The sequence below is a fragment of the Haliaeetus leucocephalus genome, unplaced genomic scaffold, assembly GCF_000737465.1.
Source record: "Haliaeetus leucocephalus isolate CR32 unplaced genomic scaffold, Haliaeetus_leucocephalus-4.0 Scaffold712, whole genome shotgun sequence".
Lineage (NCBI taxonomy): Eukaryota > Metazoa > Chordata > Aves > Accipitriformes > Accipitridae > Haliaeetus > Haliaeetus leucocephalus.
This window is the reverse complement of record NW_010973148.1, coordinates 2,596,500-2,615,298: the sequence shown is the minus strand read 5'-3', so window position 1 is coordinate 2,615,298 and position 18,799 is coordinate 2,596,500. Positions and strand designations below refer to the sequence as shown.

The window sequence follows — 18,799 nt, the reverse complement described above, 5'->3', positions numbered from 1 at the left end:
CGAGAGGAGGATGGCCCCCTTGCAGTAAAGGCAGCGCCGGGCAAGGCGGGGGGAGGGCGGGCTGGGTCGCGCCAACCCTCCCCAATGGTCTCTGCCGCTAATGCCGTTTCTCTGCTGCTGCGCAGGAGTCCCTGCGAATATAATTCACCTGCCACTGCCTTCAGCAGGAAAGAGGCTAATCCCATTTCGCGGTTTATCGGCCCCGCCGCGAGTAGGTGAGGCGGCGGCGGCCGCAGAGGTGGGCGCCGCGGGCTTGGGCCTGGGTCCGGGCCGAGCCCTGCCCCTGCCCGGCGGGCCCCCTCCTGCCGCAGGATGTCCGGTGAGTACCGCGGCTCCTCTGCCCGAGGGGCTGCCGTCGCCTTTGGCAGCGCCCCGCTTGGTTTGTGCTCAGCCGCCTCTCGGGGCCGGCGCGGGCCGGGCTCCTCCGGGGCCTGCTCCCTCCTCCCGCCCCGCTGCGGCGGAGGGTCTCCGCTGTTTAGTTATCAGCAGAGTGCTGTAATTAGCAGCCTCGGATTAGGATTTAAACTGTCCGGTGGGATGAGAGAGCTAACCTCATTTATGTGTTCTGCTTGTACGTACGGATTGGCCTACCCAGGCCTCTCTGCGTTTTCCTGGCGGATCTGCAGGGCGACAGGCTGGGGTGGGCTCCCTCGGGCTCAGGCGGATTCGGGGAAACCTTTCTCATGTCCCTTCTGACGTAGCAGCGGTACTGGTTTTATTCACTTATGCTTAAAGCCTTGAGGGACTTGAGGATAAAGTCCTTTAAAGCCACGACTGCGGGGCGGGTGCAGGTGCCGTTCTGTTTCTTGAACGTGGTCTCAAGACCGAGAAAAAAGCTGAGCAGCAGCCCCCCGAAGATGGGTTTGTTGAACTGTTTGCAGGGTGTTGAGGACATACCTTCCTTGGGCAATGGGCCAAGTGGATCCTGTTTGAATTTATGTATATGGCACCTCAGTGCTGGAGGAAGATGTAGAAAGGGAGTCTGCAAATTAAAGGATTAGAGGATTGTGGGGTTCTTTGTTGTGGTTTTTTTTTGAAAGGAAGGTGGAAAGACTGGAAACGTATAACTTGATACCTGTCAAGTCCTCCGTGCTGTCTCTGGATTGCTTAAGCAATTATTACTAGTTTATTTCAAACTGGTATGTTGCTATTTTGGAACTAGTTTTGGGTGCTATGCTTATTTGCATATTATAATGTTGCATTTGATTTTTCATCAGGATCATTTACTATCTGTTGAATAACAGAACTGCAGGGTCTTGAAGCAGAATGTAACTGTTCTTAACTGAAAGATATATAGTAAAAGCTACACAAAATGAGAAACAAGTTCTCTTTGTGTAGTCTTCCAAGATAACAGTCGTAATCCCATCTACTAAAATTGACTATTGTTTAATAAAGAATAAGAGAGAATCTGGTTTTGGATCAGGCAGAACTTCATTAAACCAAGAGAAATATTGCATGCCATCAAATGTCAATTTATATTCTGTTATAAAAAGGACCGTGTAAAGTGTTGGTTATGCCACCTTCATCAGCAATGTAAATATTTCTACTATTGGACCCAGACCGAGGAAGCATGGGAATTAAAACTGCCAGCTGTCATTTGTTTACTAGGGCAAGAACTGCCTCCTTGCTGAAAACTTGCATAATAATTTCTGATAGTGGTCTGACATAGGTTATTGTCTGACATCATTATTCATTTTACCTACTTAAAATACTTCTTGACTGCTTTCAAGGTTGTGGGTGTCAGCTGGAGCAGAGCTTTTTGTTCCAAGTGCTTCTGATATGGTTGCGTTAGGTCAGGGAAGTGAGAAGGCCTGTAGTTTTCTTTATCTTTGTAGTAATTTAACACATCTTCACTCAGACATGCTTCTGGGGGAGGATTCATAGAGACCTATGTGTGCGAGGGGGAGTAACAAAATTGTTGTTAGAAAACGTGATGTGAGTTGGGGCTGTGTTATGTCATTGTCGCTCGGGGTTTCAGAAAGGCGCGTTGGGCTCAGCGGACAGAGGTCCAGACTGCAGCCTGCCTGTCCTGCGGATTGTGTCTGAAGTAGAAGGGGGGAGGTGACAAAAGAGCAACAGATGGTACCAGGGAGGAATTTAAGCAAGCAATGAGACAGCATTGGTTATTATGAATGGCAGTACGTACTGGGGCCCTAACCAGCCTGTTGGAGGCTTTTAGCTGTTGGTTTATCTACTCTTATGCATAAGGCAGCAATGTGTTATTTAGAGTATGCTTGTAGGAAAGTTGTAGCATATGAACCTCTCGTCTCCTATTGCAATTTTGGAGCGGGTGACTTGGCAAATTTGAGTTGTTACTGTAGGAGCCACAGCTAGAGCACATTTATCCTCTCTCTGTCTATCAGAAGAAAGACCAAAATATGCTTAAGAAGCTATGTCTAGTGGATTATGGAAAAAGCCCCTACCCTCCTTAAACTTGTCTTGAAGCTGGCAGGTGCATGTGGTTCATTCAGTGCTTGTTATTATGAGTCACTCCTGATTCTCATTGGGTACCTGGTGTTTGTTCATTCCCTCTCTCTTTTTAATTTGAACATCAAAGTGAGCACCACCCTGTCCACTTGCTGGTGTGGATTGTAAGTAAGGCTTTTAGCTGCCCTGGAATTAGTTTTCAGGCCAGTTGAAGAATTTTTCCTCTGGCAGTGTCAGAGGTACTACTGCTGTGAGGAAGTAGCATCAGAAGTTGGTGATCTTGGCTAAAAAACTGTAAAAAGTTTCACATAAAATCACCCTGACTGTAGAGATTCACATTACTTCTGCTGTCTTTTCTGTGTTGCTAGCTGTAGCTGCTGAGTGGGCTCTAAAATAACTTGCCAAAGTTACTTGCTTGAAAATCCTTGGTTTGTTCTGAGAAACTATTGTTAGGTATCAAAACTATGATGATAATGATATCTAAATTTGCATCTTCATGTGTTGTGTGGTAACCCAGATGAGAAATGAGCAGATTTGTAAATTCATGTCACATGGTTTTAATGTGATTCTGATCACATACTTACTTTTCACATAATTCACTGAGTCAGTGGTATTAGCCATAGGGTTCCACAGCTTAAAAACAATTTGCTTGAAAATATTGTTAACACTAGGTGTTTTCCATGAAAATCCTATTGTCATTCAGCACAAAGACTTGAAAGTTATGCATAATGGTGCACTTGACACTTAAAATTCGCTGCGACTGGATTTTATTTCTTAAATACCTAGACCTTTGGCTTTCAAACTTAAAAGATCAGCTTTTCTTTTGCAGCTTAAACTCAGTGAGTGAAACCCTGTGTACATTAGATTTAACGCAGCATTGTCCTTGATTTCAGTTAAATGGGAATTTTCAGGTAAACAGTTTACTTTCACAAGTTTATATGAAAATCTGATCCTTAGTTTTCAGTTATAAAACATTTACTTATAGGGACAGTGTTCCAAAGAACATGATAAACGACATAAGTAACACCTCTTTCTTGAAAATAGGGATTAGATGAAAGAACAAGTAATGATAAAATCTTTTGATTTTAAACCGCCTGTGGAACCTTAATGGTGGCCCGGTAAGATTTTGAAATAGCTAGGATGTGCTTCTCTTTGCACTAGAAATACTTTAATGTTGCATGGTTTCAGTCAATAGTTTGATTATCTATTTAATTATCTCTGTAGTGATTCACTCTATTAGAGAAGACCATAATACGTGTCCCACATCTGATTCTCAAAACAGGCAATTGGTTTCTTTCCTGTGTGAGGTATTAGCAGGAGTTTCTTGGAAGCTGTATTTGTTCGGCAGTTTGTTTCCTTGTAGTTCTGACCACAACTTTTGCCCCAGAGGTACAAAGCATGAAAGCGTCCGTAGGATGTGGTAATTTGCCATGCCAGCTTGCTGAACTATTTGATGAGTAGCATGTGTATTTTTAGATATATTACTTAAGTAAAGATTCAGCTTCTGTAGCTAAAAGAATTTGCAGAAGCAATAAGAAGATTATGTGTTCAGTTTTGTGGTTGTTATTTAAAACAGTATTTTAAGATTTAAGCTCCCACTCATTTCACAGTTTGCTTTTTGTATTAACCTGCCTCCCACGTTCCTCTCAGTAGTCTTTTATTACCTTTGTTTGGCTGAAGATGCTTGTTGCCTAACACAAAAGTGTTTTTCTTTGCTGACTTGTGTCTTTTGAGAATAATTTTATTGCTAAAGTAGCCTTCAGTGTTTTGGGTTTTTTTTGTTTTGTATTGGTTTTTATGTATGCTTAAATTTATTCGATTAACCTTTTGGAAGATTGTAGTAGGAGCAGTTTACTTGCACAACTGTCCTTTTAAACCACTCCATGTAAGCAACTCCTTATTCATCGTTTTCTGGAATAGCCATAACTTGCTTGAGCTGTTACAATAATGGGAGATTTAAAAGCTCCTTTTTTCATTTGCTTCTTCTGGAAATTGTGTTTAAAAATGTTACTGGAGTTTGCTTAGCTGAGGGATCTGCAAACTGTTTTAAGTTTTAATGGATGATTCAATTTTTTTGGCCAAGTTTAACACTACCGGGATTCTCCTGAGGTGCAGGGATCCGTTGGAGTGTCAGCAAATGTAAGGTGTATGTGCTTGATTCGAATTCAGGTCTGGCTGGAGATAAGTGGGAGGTAGGGCAAAAAGGGGGGGAGGAGACAGCACACCAGTGGGTCTGTGCTTTGCTCTGGATTTGGAGGACATGAAAAATGGAAATATTTAGTACCTGAGAAAGTTGTCAGGAGCACCAACCATACTTTACTGCATACCTTGATGTTAGGTTAGAGGTTTGAAGTCATTCATTTTTGCAGCCCCTGGCTGAGGCAGCCATGAGGTCATTTGTTGGGTTCAGACCTGCAACTAGTTCTGTGACATTCTTTCGTAGTGTCTCTCACAGAGCCTGGAAACTGTATGACAGGGTGTTTATGTTGTTGTTATTGTTTGTTTGGTTTGATTTATTTAACATAATTGCTTGTCCCTTAAGATGATGGTGTTTTTAAACAAGTATTCCAACACAAGTGTTTATTGAAGCTCTGTAGACCTCAGTGGAATTCCCCTCATCCGTGTGACCTGCTCATCTTGTTCTGGTTAATTCTGCAGCCTAGAATGCTGAGGTTGTCTTTGTGCTCCAAGGAGGCTGTTCACTTTGCTGAATCATAGGTTCTGGCTCTCCCCAGGAGAACCCTGATAACGGTGGTTCTGTCAGAGGGCAGAGCTGAAGAAGCAGCCCCTGGTGATACTGCCAGAGGCTAGTATCTCTACAAAATACATTATGTCTCCTGTTGTGCAGGAGTGTACCTTTCTTTCGTTTCTATTGTAACTTTTTTCCCATGTGTTTCTTGACAATGAGGAACACTCCTGATTTTCTTGGAGTTCCTTGAGGTAGGGATCCTTAACTTCTGGGAGGTGTACCAGTCTCGGTAGCAATTTCTCTACATTTGTTCAGCCAGCACCAGTTACTCCAGTACAAAGATGACAGAGCACATAATAATGCCTGTTGGGTTGATTCAGTGAGGTTATGGAAAGAAGGACGTTTCTGGCTAGTACTTAACAGCCTGTTTTTTTCCTTAGCTTTTGGCACTATATAAACAGGAACATTTTCCTTATTGGTTGTATTATATTATGTTAGTTAAATGTAAAATCTAAATATTTACAGATAGGCTTTTTTGACTGAGATTATGTTTAGGCAATAAGACACAGGGAATTATTTGTTTAAGGCTAGTCCAAAAACTTCATACCTGTTACTATGTAAATCAGGCAAACAAAAAATAACAAAATTCAGAAACATACATTCTGCAGTCACATTCACTGGCTTTTCCATTCAGTTGTGTCTTCTGGGGGAATTTGGGAGAGAAAAGAGCTTATCACAGGAACTGCGGGCTGTTATAAACTGCAGCCTGTTGGTTAGCTGGAGGAGGAAGAAACCTGTCAAAAGAGCCTTTGTTAAACCTGTGAAGTGACTCTTCTGAATATTTGCTCACAGTAACGGATCAAGCCTTTGTGACCCTTGCTACCGATGATGTGTACTCTCAAGGCGCTCTGGTTCTCGGACAGTCGCTGAGGAACCATATGACATCTAGAAAATTGGCAGTACTAATTACACCAGAGGTTTCCAGTGGGATGAGGTAAGGATTCATGTATTTTTGGAGGTTGATATTATGGAATAATGAACAACAACATGAAAGATTTTAATAGGCTTCCTGTGGATTTAACAGCATTAAGTTCCCCCTTGGCTAGTGATTTCTGAGAGAAGTCCCAAGTAACATCCATGATAAGATTGTAAGCCTAATAAGTATTCATTTGCAGAAGTAGAGCTTCTGGCTGGAAGTTGTCTTAAGCCCGTAATTGGGAACATAAGCTGAAAGTTTGGGAACTAGGGTTTTGGTGTCTGCTTTTAAGCCAAGATAAAGGCACTACTGTTCTTTTCCCCCAAGCGATTCTCTGTTAGAAAGAGCAAGATACATAAAAACATGTGACGTAACAACTCTCCAAAAACCTTAGGGGCTTGATTTCGGAAGACTAATCTTAAAATATTGGTGCACAGCTATCATGATGAGAAATTCTTTTTTTCTTTTCTTTTTTTTGCTGCTGGTTTTTTTTTTTTTTTAATCACTTTCCAATTTGGGTTGTGATTCTACAGGTACTACAGACTTGCATGAAATTCACTACAAGCACTACAGAAATACATCAATGAGACTTCTGTATTGACCTCAAGCCCTGTTATTTGGAGGACAGTGCTGCTTGTTAAAAGGAACATGACATGCCATAGTTACTTAAACTCTTAATTCTGCTGTGGCTTAAGAAGTGTGCAAGCTCCTGATTTCTGTATGCCATGTGAAAGTATTTGCAATGCATCTGGCTCAAGAAAAGTATTTTCCCATTTTTGCTGTGATTAGATGTACAGGAATCTGTTTTTACAGCCTTTTTAAAGTATGGATTTTGTCAGAACACTGTAACCTTCCTGAGGGAATACTGTATACATTTGACACCTGGGTGGATACCAAGTCCATCAGTTTTTTCATCCCCATTCAGTGGGGGAAAACCCTTTATAGTATATCTTTTAATCAAGGATAGCATTTAAGAAAAATTACACTACTGAACTATGCTTCTAAAAATCTTTACCTACTCTTAGTTCTTTCCCAGTTAACTCCTGTCCCTTGAAGATCAGTCAGGCAAAAGCTAATAACTCTGAAATCTAGATAATCAGCACAGGCTTTTCTTTTTCTGTATTTGCATAACATCTGGGACTTCGTAGTTAATAGTGTAATGTAAATAAATAAGCTGTGTTCAAAAGACTTTTTTCATGTGTCTTGAAGGAAAATTACCTACTTTGGTATCACCTATAAAATTCCCATGGAAGATATGTATAGAAAAGATATCTTCCTAAAAGTCTCATTTGAGACAATTTGTAGTAGTGAGCAAGTATATATTACCTGTATTAAAATGTGGAGTTCTGAAGCTGTGTTTACTTGGGCATAATAGGTGCAAGTGACTGCGCTGACAGTGCATGCCACATCCTGTGCAATGCACAGAGAACACGGTTCCGTGCTGTTCTTTAGAGTCAAGTGTGCAGGATGAAAGCTGCTTTAACTTCTGTTGGTGTTTCTATAGGAGATTGAGTAACTAAAATAAGGATTGGTTTCTCCTCCATACAGCACCTGTCACTTTTGAGATGTGCTTGCCCTGTAGAAGGGGTGATGGTTTATGGCTTGATTTATAGCTGTCACTTCAGCAGTCTGTTTACAAGGACTTTTCACTTCTGACTTCTCATTGTAACCAATCAGTCTAGCCTTTGTTATTGTCATAATAAATGTGGTGCTGCGTATTACTGTTTTTATGCTGGAAGTGAACTCTGATGAACCTCTTTAAATTGCCTTCTTTCTCTCCACTGCTTCCTCTGGTAGGTCTGTCCTCCGCAGTGTATTTGACGAAGTCATTGAGGTGGATACGCTTGACAGTGCTGACTCAGTCCGTTTGGCTCTGATGCAGAGGCCAGAACTGGGTGTAACCTTCACTAAGCTTCACTGTTGGACTCTTACTCATTATAGCAAATGTGTCTTCATGGATGCAGACACTTTGGTGAGTAGAGCAGGAGCTGTGGAAACATTTGTGTCTGTCTTAAGGAGCTACTCTGGGTGTGGGATGCTTCCTTGTCAGGCAGCCTACTGGCCTGTGAAGTGACCAGATTTGCTGGTGCTCACAAGGTTGCAGAAGCTCCAGCTGGCATGTTGTGGCAATGCTCAGAGTTTTGCCATCTGCATAGAAGTAAATCCTGTTTTGAGAGTAGCCTCAGGTCTGTCTTCAAAAGATATCACAAACACACTCTATGCAAATGGGCTTCTGACATGTTTAAAATAGATCTCTCTCATATACTTTCATTTGGACTTACTCTGGTCAGGAAGGCAGGCCAGTTTTAAAAAGGAGGTGGGGCGGGAAGCCCGGAAACATTAATTACTTTTTTCTTTTTCATTTTTTAGAGGTATAGAGATAAAAATGGCCATAATTTTGGCAAGGTCAATCATGTCAGCCTTCCCCTGCACTTACATGGCTCACTTGAAAAGACTGGGATGCATTTTAATTTAATAGAATTGTATTTGAATTAGAAACCAAATTAAGTTATTCTTCTCAGGGGGTGAGGCAAGGAGGCTTATGATTTCCTGCTTTAGATTAAAGGAGGAAGGCAAATATTTGTGTTTTGGTTTAAATTCAGTGAAGTAATTTGTCTCCTAAAAAAAATTTTCTGCTTCTTTTCACAGTGGCTCAGTTGTGGGTGGGGTCCAGACTTTCAGTGATTCCACAGCTGTCTTTCTACCAACTTTAAAAGTGATCTTGGCCTTAGCCTGATTGACTTTTCCCACTTCCTTGTGAAGCTTAAAAACCTAAACCAAAGCAAATTTATGAGCTTAGCTTACATTAGAAAACTGGTAATGAGACAGTTTTTCTGCTACCCCTTTAGTCAGCCTGTTGCTAACTCAGATTATTTGGATTCCCAGCTTTCATTCAGCTCTGTTGCAGTTACTGAGAATAGTGGACTCTGGGAAGGTGAGCTAAGAAAGAAGGAAATTTTGTGTTTTCATGGTATGTTATAATATTTAAAGGCACCTTCTGGAGGGTCTCCAAGGTTCATGGAATAATTTCACAGGGTTTGCACTTTGATCAGAGAAATCATGGAGAACCACAATTAATGTTGCTTTATTATATTAAAAATAGAGGTTCTGACCCCTAGCATATTTTGCATTGCCACTGCTTTTATGCTCTGCAAACGATATACTTAGCCAAACTAGCAATTTACTCCATTCGTACTGATTTAGCTCCTTGTGTTCTAGAAAAACATTTGCTCTAACAATTTTTGTGTTTACCTACTGTCTCTAAGGTGCTTTGCAATGTTGATGAATTATTTGATCGAGAAGAGTTTTCAGCAGCTCCCGATTCTGGCTGGCCTGACTGCTTTAATAGTGGTGTATTTGTATTCCGACCTTCTTTGAAAACTTACAACCTACTGCTCCGGTTTGCTGCTGAACATGGCAGCTTTGATGGTAAGGGGCAAAGCATAAGGGATGAAGTGCAAAATGTTCGATTCCTTCTCAGTAAGCTGTTTTTCCATAGCTTCCATGTTATCAGGCAGAATAGAGGAAGGCAGGAGTTCTCCAGGCTTTACGTAATTGTGCCCCCACAAAAATTTAAGGTGCAGACCTTTGCCTCTTACACTGTAGTTAAGGCCCATTGAGTTATTGTGGACAGTTCTTCCCAGAAGAGGGCAATGAAGGGACATTGTGTCTAAGTCTTGCTCAGTAAGTTTTAATTTTGCTGTCTGGTTTAGGAGAGAGAAATACAGCTGATCTTCAGTCTTCTGCTCTGAGGGAGACCAAACCCCTTTCCTACTCCTTTCTTCATATATTACAATAGGACTTCATTTACACTGAACTTGCATCGGAGTGGATCAGGTATTATTCACTTGTACCTGCTCGCATGGCCATATTGTCAACTCCAAGTTGCAGTCCCATGAACACACCAGTCTCACTCCCATCCTTGGATGTGAAATTTTGATGTAAATTTGAGTGTATGCATAATTATGGTAATACGTTTTTTTATGTTCTTTAGGGGGTGATCAAGGCTTGTTGAATAGCTTCTTCAGCAACTGGGCGACAGCAGATATTGGCAAACACTTACCTTTCCTCTATAACTTGAGCAGCAGCGCTGTATACACCTATGTTCCTGCTTTCAATCAGTAAGTAGTTAACATGTCTGACTGACTGTAAACCTCTGTAGTTTGTTAACAAACATTCTATTATAAGAGAGAATAATAATGCCATATTCTGTTGATTATAAATTAGAGCAGTCAGAAATGGTGTTATGTAAAAATCATGCAGTAAAAGCTGAAATACAATATGAATGTCTTGCATCTGGACACAGATTGAGTCCCAGAGCTGGCTACACTGTCTTGTATGTTGTTTCAGGGAAGCTTTTATCGGATTTGAAAAGATGTAGATTGCTTTAGCATTAGGTTCTGACAGCTTTACTCTGAAGGTTTTTCCCTACTTTTCCAGTCAGTTCTATGGGAAACAGTTGTGGGTTTTTTGTCTTTTTTTTTTTTTTTTAAAGGTTCTCTGTGAAACAAGATTTGTGCTAGTAATTATATGACTTCAGACAATGCAGTTAGGAAACTTCTGGCAGAAGGCAAGTTGGATTTAGTGTCATGAATTACTGCTCTAGTTGCACAAACCGCTCTTAATGGAAGGCAAACTTAGATGATGTACTTATTAGTAATTTTTAATATGGGATCAGTAATAATCAATTTTGTTGATTCAGTGTTTGAAGTGGTATTTATTTGTGAACAGAGTATGCAGGAGGACTAGAAATGGTACTCCATAAGCCTGTCATTTTCCTTCATGAACTTTACTAGAATCAGCAGCTGGAAGCAAATGGAAATGCAGCCTTTTTTTTTTCTGTATGCTAAATGAGATACCTTTAACTAATAAGACAGAAAAAAATACTAAATATATACTCATATTGAATGTGTTGGTGTTGCAAAATGTCAAAATTACCTCACCAGTGAGAGTAAGCATGTTTCTTTAGCAGTTCATATAGGCTAAAAAAATATATATTTAATGTATAGACCTCTATGTTTAATCTCTGCAGTTTTGGTAGAGATGCCAAAGTTGTTCACTTCTTGGGAGCGACGAAGCCCTGGAACTACAAATATAACCTTCAAACAAAGAGAGTTATGCAGGATGGCACCACCTCTGAATCTTTTCATCAGCTGTCATTTCTTGCCCTCTGGTGGAATATATACAGTGCAAGTATATTGCCTTTGTTAGGAAAACTTCAAAAGATGGAAGAATCAGAATCTGAGGAATGCAAGGTAACTAATAAGGAGTTAGTGGGAATATGCTGGAATCACAACAAAAATTCTGAAAATTATGTGTTTGCTAGAGGAAGGAATTGCATGAAAAAACATAGTATCTGTTGATCGGTAGTAGCAGAGATTGCTCCTAGAAGCATCTAAACTAGCAGTTTAGGAAGGATTTTTAGTACTATTGGCTTTCCAAAGATTTCCTCTTCTTAATTGCTGAAGAGTTTGTATGGCAATGTGTATGTATAAATTCTGCAAATTAAGCACAAAGTATGATACAAATTAGAGAAGGTGATAATCTAGCTATGAAACAAACGGACTTTTGACTTTTTGAAGATAACTTGATATAGACCATCAAACTAGCCCTTGAAGTATAGTAAAATTTACCTTTTCAGAACTGCATTATAACTTATTTTATGAGGGTCATAACAAATAAATCAGATTTGCGAAGGCAGTGTTAAATACATTTACAATGTTATATTCAGTACTCGTATGTCATCAAGCACTTACTGAGCTCTTCACGCTTTTTTTTTTTTTTCTTCAAAGGAAGTGCAGCAATGCATGGTTTCCATGAGTAGAATAAAAAAATCTGTTGATAAATAGATGATTTCTTGGAGATCAGCAGCATAAAGTAATGAGTAGAAGTATGATTTTTAATTTTGTATTGAGACATGACAATTAAGATCACTTTTATGCATATGTAAATATTTTCTTAATTTTTTTTTTAAATATTAGACTATTACCATCACTGAACTAATTGCATAGTCCCATAAGATTAGTTGGACAGTTACCATCAAAGCCCTAGAGAGGAATTTGGTTTGTTAACCTCTTCACAAATTGGAAAGCAGAGGAAGGAATGGGTAGGGTTTTTTTTATCTCATACTTTTAACATGCTTTAATTTTTAAGAAATTGGGCAGTAAAGAAATACTTCAGCTGCAGCAGCATGAAGGTGGAAATACCTGTTAGATTTACCTCCTGATGATTCTGGCATACTTCTGAGTGCAAAAATCTAAATTGCAACATGCTCTGAATCTGGGACCACAAACTTTTTTCAATTTATTACCTTATTCCTTTAATGCTGAGATCCCTGTAAGGAAGTGAAACTGTTTTAAATAAGATACTAATTTCCTGCAAAATTGCATTTCAGTGGTGAGATGTTCTTGTTTTTGTTAGCATACTTTCAATGGAGTTGAAATTACATTGAAAAAGGTCAGTCCTTATGTGGCCAATTCGCTGCAAATACCCGTGCTTCCAGAGCAGACATATGAAATATATCCCACAACATGTTCTCCTGAGGAGCTCACTTTCAAAGCTGTAAGTATGTTGTATATTACTATATGCAGTAACAAAATGATACACTAAAATGAGATTTTCTTAATTATGCTTCTGATCTGGGAGATTATATCCTCTTCAATTTAGCTGTAGCTATTGAATTTTCTTGCTAGCATCAGGAACAGTCTAAAGGGCATCTATTTTCTTTAATCTTTAGTCACGCATGCATGATGTGTCTGGAGGTTGAAAAAATTGCATTGAATTTTACGAAGAGGTTACTTGTTGGAAGTTGTTAGGTACTTAATAAAGTGTAATATAAAAACAAATTCTGTTACTAAAGTAATCTTTTGAATATTAATACTCTTGGGAATTAATATATTTAAAACTAGAATCCTTTCTATCACTCCTTTGTAGAAATTTTTTCCAGAAGCGTTGACTTGGAAGACTGTTCCCCAAATTTCTGTGGACAACAAGGAGTGTCTTAAAAGAATCCACTGATGTTCACTGTAGGGGTCCTGGTTCTTTTGTCACTCTTCTCAAATTTGGGTGTTTCTGTTGCACTGACTCCCCTTATTTTATGCAGGAATTAAGTTGGACATAATAGCACAATGTTTCATGGCTGTAAGTCATTATGTGTTTTATGATAAACCATGCTACAGCAGGGAACAATTGGGAGAAAATAAAATTAATGTTCTAATGTCATCTGCTATTGTAACTTGTGGACTGCTCTCTAGTAAGATGAAGGCGGTTTTTATTATGTTCAGTGCTTCATCCCTTTTGACTACAGTTAACTCCATAAAGTAAAACTGTAGTCTTCCTTCCTTTCTCGTCCACCCTGGGTGTGGAGGGGCTGAAGGAAAATTGCAAACCTTCCAGCTCTATACCTTAACACATCTTTTGCAAATAAATTATTCTTATCTTGTGTGCCTCATACATGTGACTCCATTGGAAATGCTCAAACCAAATAGGGACACATTTTCGAGATGTTTGTTTGGGGTAAAAAAAAAAATAATCATAATGTTCGCTTAAAGTAGTGTCATTTAAATTTAAATTTCTTTTTTAGTTGCTAGGATTGGTTTATCAGAAGATCATGTTAATCAGAAATTAATAGCCTGATTCTCTCCTTACTTAGGAACACCATCATTCCACTTTTTGTTGCTTAACTTCAGTAGTCTTGTGGGATTGTTTTGGTTTTGGTGGAAAAGACTTCAGAATGGGGTCTGTCTACTCATTTATGTTTTGATATCTGGCAAAGGCAAATATTTGGCACAAGATGTTTTAGGCAGTATGTTTTACCTTTGTTTTGGAATACATTGTTCTGTTCTCATTGTATGCATATAAAAAGCTCATCAGTTATAGAGCAAGCTATTACCCTAAAATGAGATTTTTCTCATTTGAAGTTTAGCCTCTTGAATGGTAGGCATCTACTGTAAGCTAGATTTCCAGGCTGTTTCTGTAGTTGCTGAAGAATGACAGCCACTCTTGAACCTATTTTAGGATGAGATGAGCTGCCCTCTGGAGGTACTTATCCTAGACTGATTGTAGTAGGAGCTTAGATTCGGTGCCATTTTGATAGCTAAAGCTGAGTGAGACGAATTTTGTCCTTGGTGATAATGTGTTTCATTCCTTTTCCTCCCATCCACTGCCTTCCCCTACCCCAAGACTGAAATCAATTTGTATTGTATGAATTCTTATGATAAGGAAACTATGGAAAAATACTCTCCTAATAAAACCTCAGTGGCTGTATTTTAGCAACCTGTATGTGAAGCTGATCAAAGCGGTTCTGTAACATCCATCTCTCTCAGCCTGACAGACCTTCAGAACAACTTGTATTTCATCCTGCTTCATCCAAGGTTTCAGGAAACCTCAGAACTGGTACATGTAGCTTTCTGCATTGTACATCTGTTGATAACTGCATGCATGTCTTTTTTCTTCCACCATCATTTTGGGAAGTCCCAACTAATTATAATGCAATGTGTAAATAAAATCTTGAATCTCTTAGCTATGTAATTCCCTAACTGCTTCCAATACTGGGGTATGATCCCTTTCTATCAGTTATACTTCTAGGTTTTTTTAATGTATCTTTTCCTGTGCTAGCCACCAAGTAATAAATGCATGGTGTTAATTTTAGCTCTCCAATATTAATACAAGCAAAGCTATTTGGATTTTTTTGTTCTGTTTTGTTTCTTTTTTTTACCTGCTGAAGTGGTGTTTCCAAGCAAGTGGAAAATGAATGTACAGTGAGTCAGGCATGGAGCCTAGGCTTTCCTTTGTGATCTTGCACTGCATTTATCTGTGGGCAGTGTGACAGCAGTGCCAGACTTGGCGTTGATGGGGATGACAGGGTGTCAAGGACTTGTAAGGTACACAACACAGTCATTTTTCTGTTGAGGCCTTTTGTATGATTGTGAAGCACTGTGGTGAAATACTTTAAAATTGAGAAACAAAACTGTAAGTGAAACTGTAGCTACTGTGCAGCCAGGGGTGTTTGGGCCATAGTTAAAATTCTTCATTTCTAAAAAGATGATGATTCCTGTCTTGTTAATGGCATCCAAAGCTGTTGATAAGGGTTGCCGATGGTAAAGAAAGGAATGTCAAGCATTACTGCAGTTACATGTATATAAATCCTGAAAATTAAATACCAAGTATTGTTGCATATTTGCATGTATAGGTGTTATGGATGCACAACTAACCAAATCCAACAGGTGTTAAAACTCAGATTTATTCTTCAGCAAAAGTTAGTTAGAAGTCCGGTAACATTTTATAAAACCACAGGCTCAATGATGTAAAGAGAATTATTACTATATGGCCAACTTACACTGCCACAATAGGGAGCAAGCATGCTCTTCAGAGTGTTTATTCATGTTTAAAGTCATGTAAAGTGGGACCCAGGTGAGATACATCTGGAAGGATGCAGTTGCCTAAGCATATAGTGTCATGTTGGCTGTTTGAAATACCTTACCAGGTCTGCAGGTACAGATCTTGAGCAAGTCCTGTGCCTTATCTGCCCCAAATTGGCAGATGCAATGGTTATTCCAGGGGATTAAGGTGGTTTAAGCCACTGATTCCTGCCCTTTACATTCTATTCTGAAACATCTGTATATTGAATTTGTGAGGGCTTCACTGGAAGGCCATTCTGGTTGATTGCAATTTTGTTCATAACATAAGATGAGTTGTTTGGCTTGGAGCCTCTTGGATTAGTACTGAAAGCAGGTTTTCAATAGCTGCCTTGATTAGTCCTTTTTATATTTCATCTTTATTACTGGTTATAGTTGTTGGGATGTTCTGGTTTTACTGGCATTGGTCAGTCATGGACAGAGTTTCTCTTTTATGTCGTTTAAGTTATCACTAATAACGTATCTTGCATTTGTGCACCTATGATAACTTGACCTGATTCAGGATTCACAATTTTGGATCATCATTCAAAATGAACTACTTATTGGTGTAGTGAATAGTGTCAAATCTTTTAAAGTAATTTATACAGGTAATGTCTCACATCTGCTAAATAATACTGACCTCACTGGAGATCAGCTAAAACAAGTGACTAAAAATTCTAGGAACTTAGATTCACATGAGAGCCTGTTGAAGACAAAATTTGCACAGATACATGGTTACACTTTATTGTAGGAGATACTCTACTCTAAACCAGCTGTATTTATAATAGTCTCATTGTGTTGTTGCTGAGTATGCCAAGGTCTGAGTTAAGACAAGTAAAATAAATGTTTGGTATATTCACAGATGCTATGACAAGTAGTAAAAGCATGGGATAATGACATCATATTATCAAAACAAGAATGAATGTTTGAATACTGTTTGTTTTATTGTTTTAACTGGGACTGTACAAAGCAGAAGTTTGACATTCGAGGTTTAACTTCACAGCACTGAAATGATAATGACCAAATGACTGTTTTCTCACTGTTCTGCTTCTTCCCACAGAATGAGGTCGCACATTCTGTTTCAGAGCTGTCTATTCACTTCAAACCAGAAGAACCAAGTCCAGAAGATGAACGGAGAAAATGGGAGGAAGGGCGCATGGACTATATGGGGAAAGATGCTTTTGAACACATCAAAAAGAAATTGGATGCATTTTTACATTAAGATGGAGTGTACTGTAATGGCCATCATGATCTATGTTTCTTCTATAAATGCAATCCTTGAATACTTGGCTATCTTCATAGTTTATTTGACACCAAAGTTGAAGAGGTAGATATGGATCCTTGTATATTTTAGGGGAAGATTAACAGATAGAGACTCTTGTTTTTTAACTTTTAAGTGTGCCTCATCTTTATTATGGGTTTCATCTTCATTGTCCTCCCATTGTGCCTTCTGAAGTATAACGAATGGTACCCTCTGCATTTGACCTCTCATATTTATCACTATTCCCTGCTCCTCCCCATAGCATTCTGCAAAAACAGTCATGAGTGTGAAACATGTTGGAAGTTGAGATTATTTCACAAATTGAGATTATTTCAAAAGTACTTTTACCTTTTAGAAGATGCTATAAAACTATTTAAATGACAACTTTGTTCTTGAAACCAAGTTAACACTTTCAAGGACAACCATAGTGTAGACTTCAATATGAGAAAAAAGTGAGGAGATTAAATCCTGGCGTCATAGGAGTCTGCAACAAAACTTTTTCGTCTAAGTATATTTAGGGTTAGAGGAAATTCAGGCTTTGTCTGAGATCACTAGTGGATGTTCTCCCTATTTATAGGAATCTGCTCAGCCTCATCATGCTGGTGATGAAGAGTAGTGTAAAACTCTTAAGATAGACTGATAATGTATGTTAACCTTTTATATCGTTGCTATAGGATACTCTTGTTTTTTCAAATAATATTAGCTTTACTTGCATATTCAGAGTTGTGCAGTCAGAGGAAGAAATGCTGACACTATGGTGTAAACCTTCTGGTGCTTTATATCAATTTGTTTACAGTACTTCAAACAACAGTTGACAAAGGCGTTCTTGTTTAGCATGGTGGCCCCATACTGCAGGCAGTTTGAATGCAACTGAAAACACAATTGGCACTTGTTTTAGTAAACAGGCCCTTTGAAGATCTTTTAAACAATAGCTGTGTGTGGGAACTAATAAATCTGTGAGGGTAGTTCCAGCAAAATCTACTGATGAGACTCCGTTATATTAAGGATACTTATGGGGGATTGCTTCGTGAATTTGGGTATTCAAATTTGACTAATCTCAGCAAGTTTGGCTTAACAAACAAGGAAAAAGAAACACTTTGAAAGAAAGAAGCTTGACAGGCATGCTAATATCATAACAGATTTGACACAGTTATTCATAATGCTACTCAGAATAAGAATTCTGCAGTGCTGATCCAGGACTTGAAACACATTTCAGTCTTAATATGTCACCAATTTTGATACAGATATACCTGATGAAATAACTTGGGAATTCTGTTTAAAAAGCAATGATGTAATGTTACATCAGAGGCATTGCCGTAGATGCTAGTGGAGAAAAAAGCAGGGTAGGAGGGAAGGAATTTTTGTTTCTTTTTCCTCTATCAAAAAGGATGGGGAGGGGCAGGGAATAACTTGCACAAATTAGGAATAGAACAAAAGAGTCAAAAGGTCCCTTAGAGTAAGAAAAATTATCTTTCAGTATTTTAGAATTACTTTCTAATATTCACAATAGTGGATTTGCTTTTACTTTTGTGGGGTATTTCTGATTTTTATCTAGTTCTTTATTTCTCATTTATTCTAAGCATTCTTAAAGTGGGAATCTCTTTGGTGGGTCTGCTGAATTCAAGCTTCTAGTTCAAGCTAGATGTTTAGGGTCTCTGAAGTCGGAGAGATGGCCAGAAGATGATTCTTCTCAGTTTCTCCATTGATCATAAAGGGACCCTTGACAGCATGCCTCTCCTGTGTAGGTAACCTTTGCAAGTTAACACAGGTAGGTGTGTTCTACCTCTTGCTGCGTGTGGCCCAGCACAGCACTATGTGGAGATCACAGTAGCTGCAGTGTACTCTTACTCATGTGGCTTTTGATCTACTGATTATCTCTGTTTCTTAGTGAATTTGTGCACTTCTGAGAAAGTTCTCTGTTTTATAAGCATTATTGCTAATATAATTCAAACTGGTTTTGAAGACTATATAAAACTGTAGTCAACAATGTGAACTCATGCTTCATGCAGCTGTACTTTTTACAGTAACTACTAGATCTTACTGGGCACATT

The 18,799-nt window shown here is 38.9% G+C and overlaps 1 protein-coding gene across 1 annotated transcript; it reads left to right on the top strand.

Moving 5' to 3' along the window:
* The first annotated feature begins 5,974 nt into the window (after positions 1-5,974).
* GYG2 (glycogenin 2) lies at positions 5,975-16,762 on the top strand. Its single transcript, XM_010580437.1, has 7 exons — positions 5,975-6,110; positions 7,890-8,064; positions 9,359-9,521; positions 10,087-10,213; positions 11,125-11,347; positions 12,513-12,653; positions 16,548-16,762. The coding sequence occupies exons 1-7, from the start codon at positions 6,055-6,057 to the stop codon at positions 16,707-16,709; spliced, it is 1,047 nt and encodes a 348-aa protein (XP_010578739.1). The 5' UTR covers positions 5,975-6,054; the 3' UTR covers positions 16,710-16,762.
* Positions 16,763-18,799: the final 2,037 nt, after the last annotated feature.

Excerpts from the sequence above, each read along its gene's own strand:
- GYG2 (XM_010580437.1), top strand. The coding sequence starts at position 6,055 with ATGACATCTAGAAAATTGGCAGTACTAATTACACCAGAGGTTTCCAGT. Across the intron at positions 6,111-7,889 it reads GAGGTTTCCAGTGGGATGAG|GTCTGTCCTCCGCAGTGTAT; the intron begins GTAAGGATTCAT and ends TTCCTCTGGTAG. Across the intron at positions 9,522-10,086 it reads TGAACATGGCAGCTTTGATG|GGGGTGATCAAGGCTTGTTG; the intron begins GTAAGGGGCAAA and ends TATGTTCTTTAG.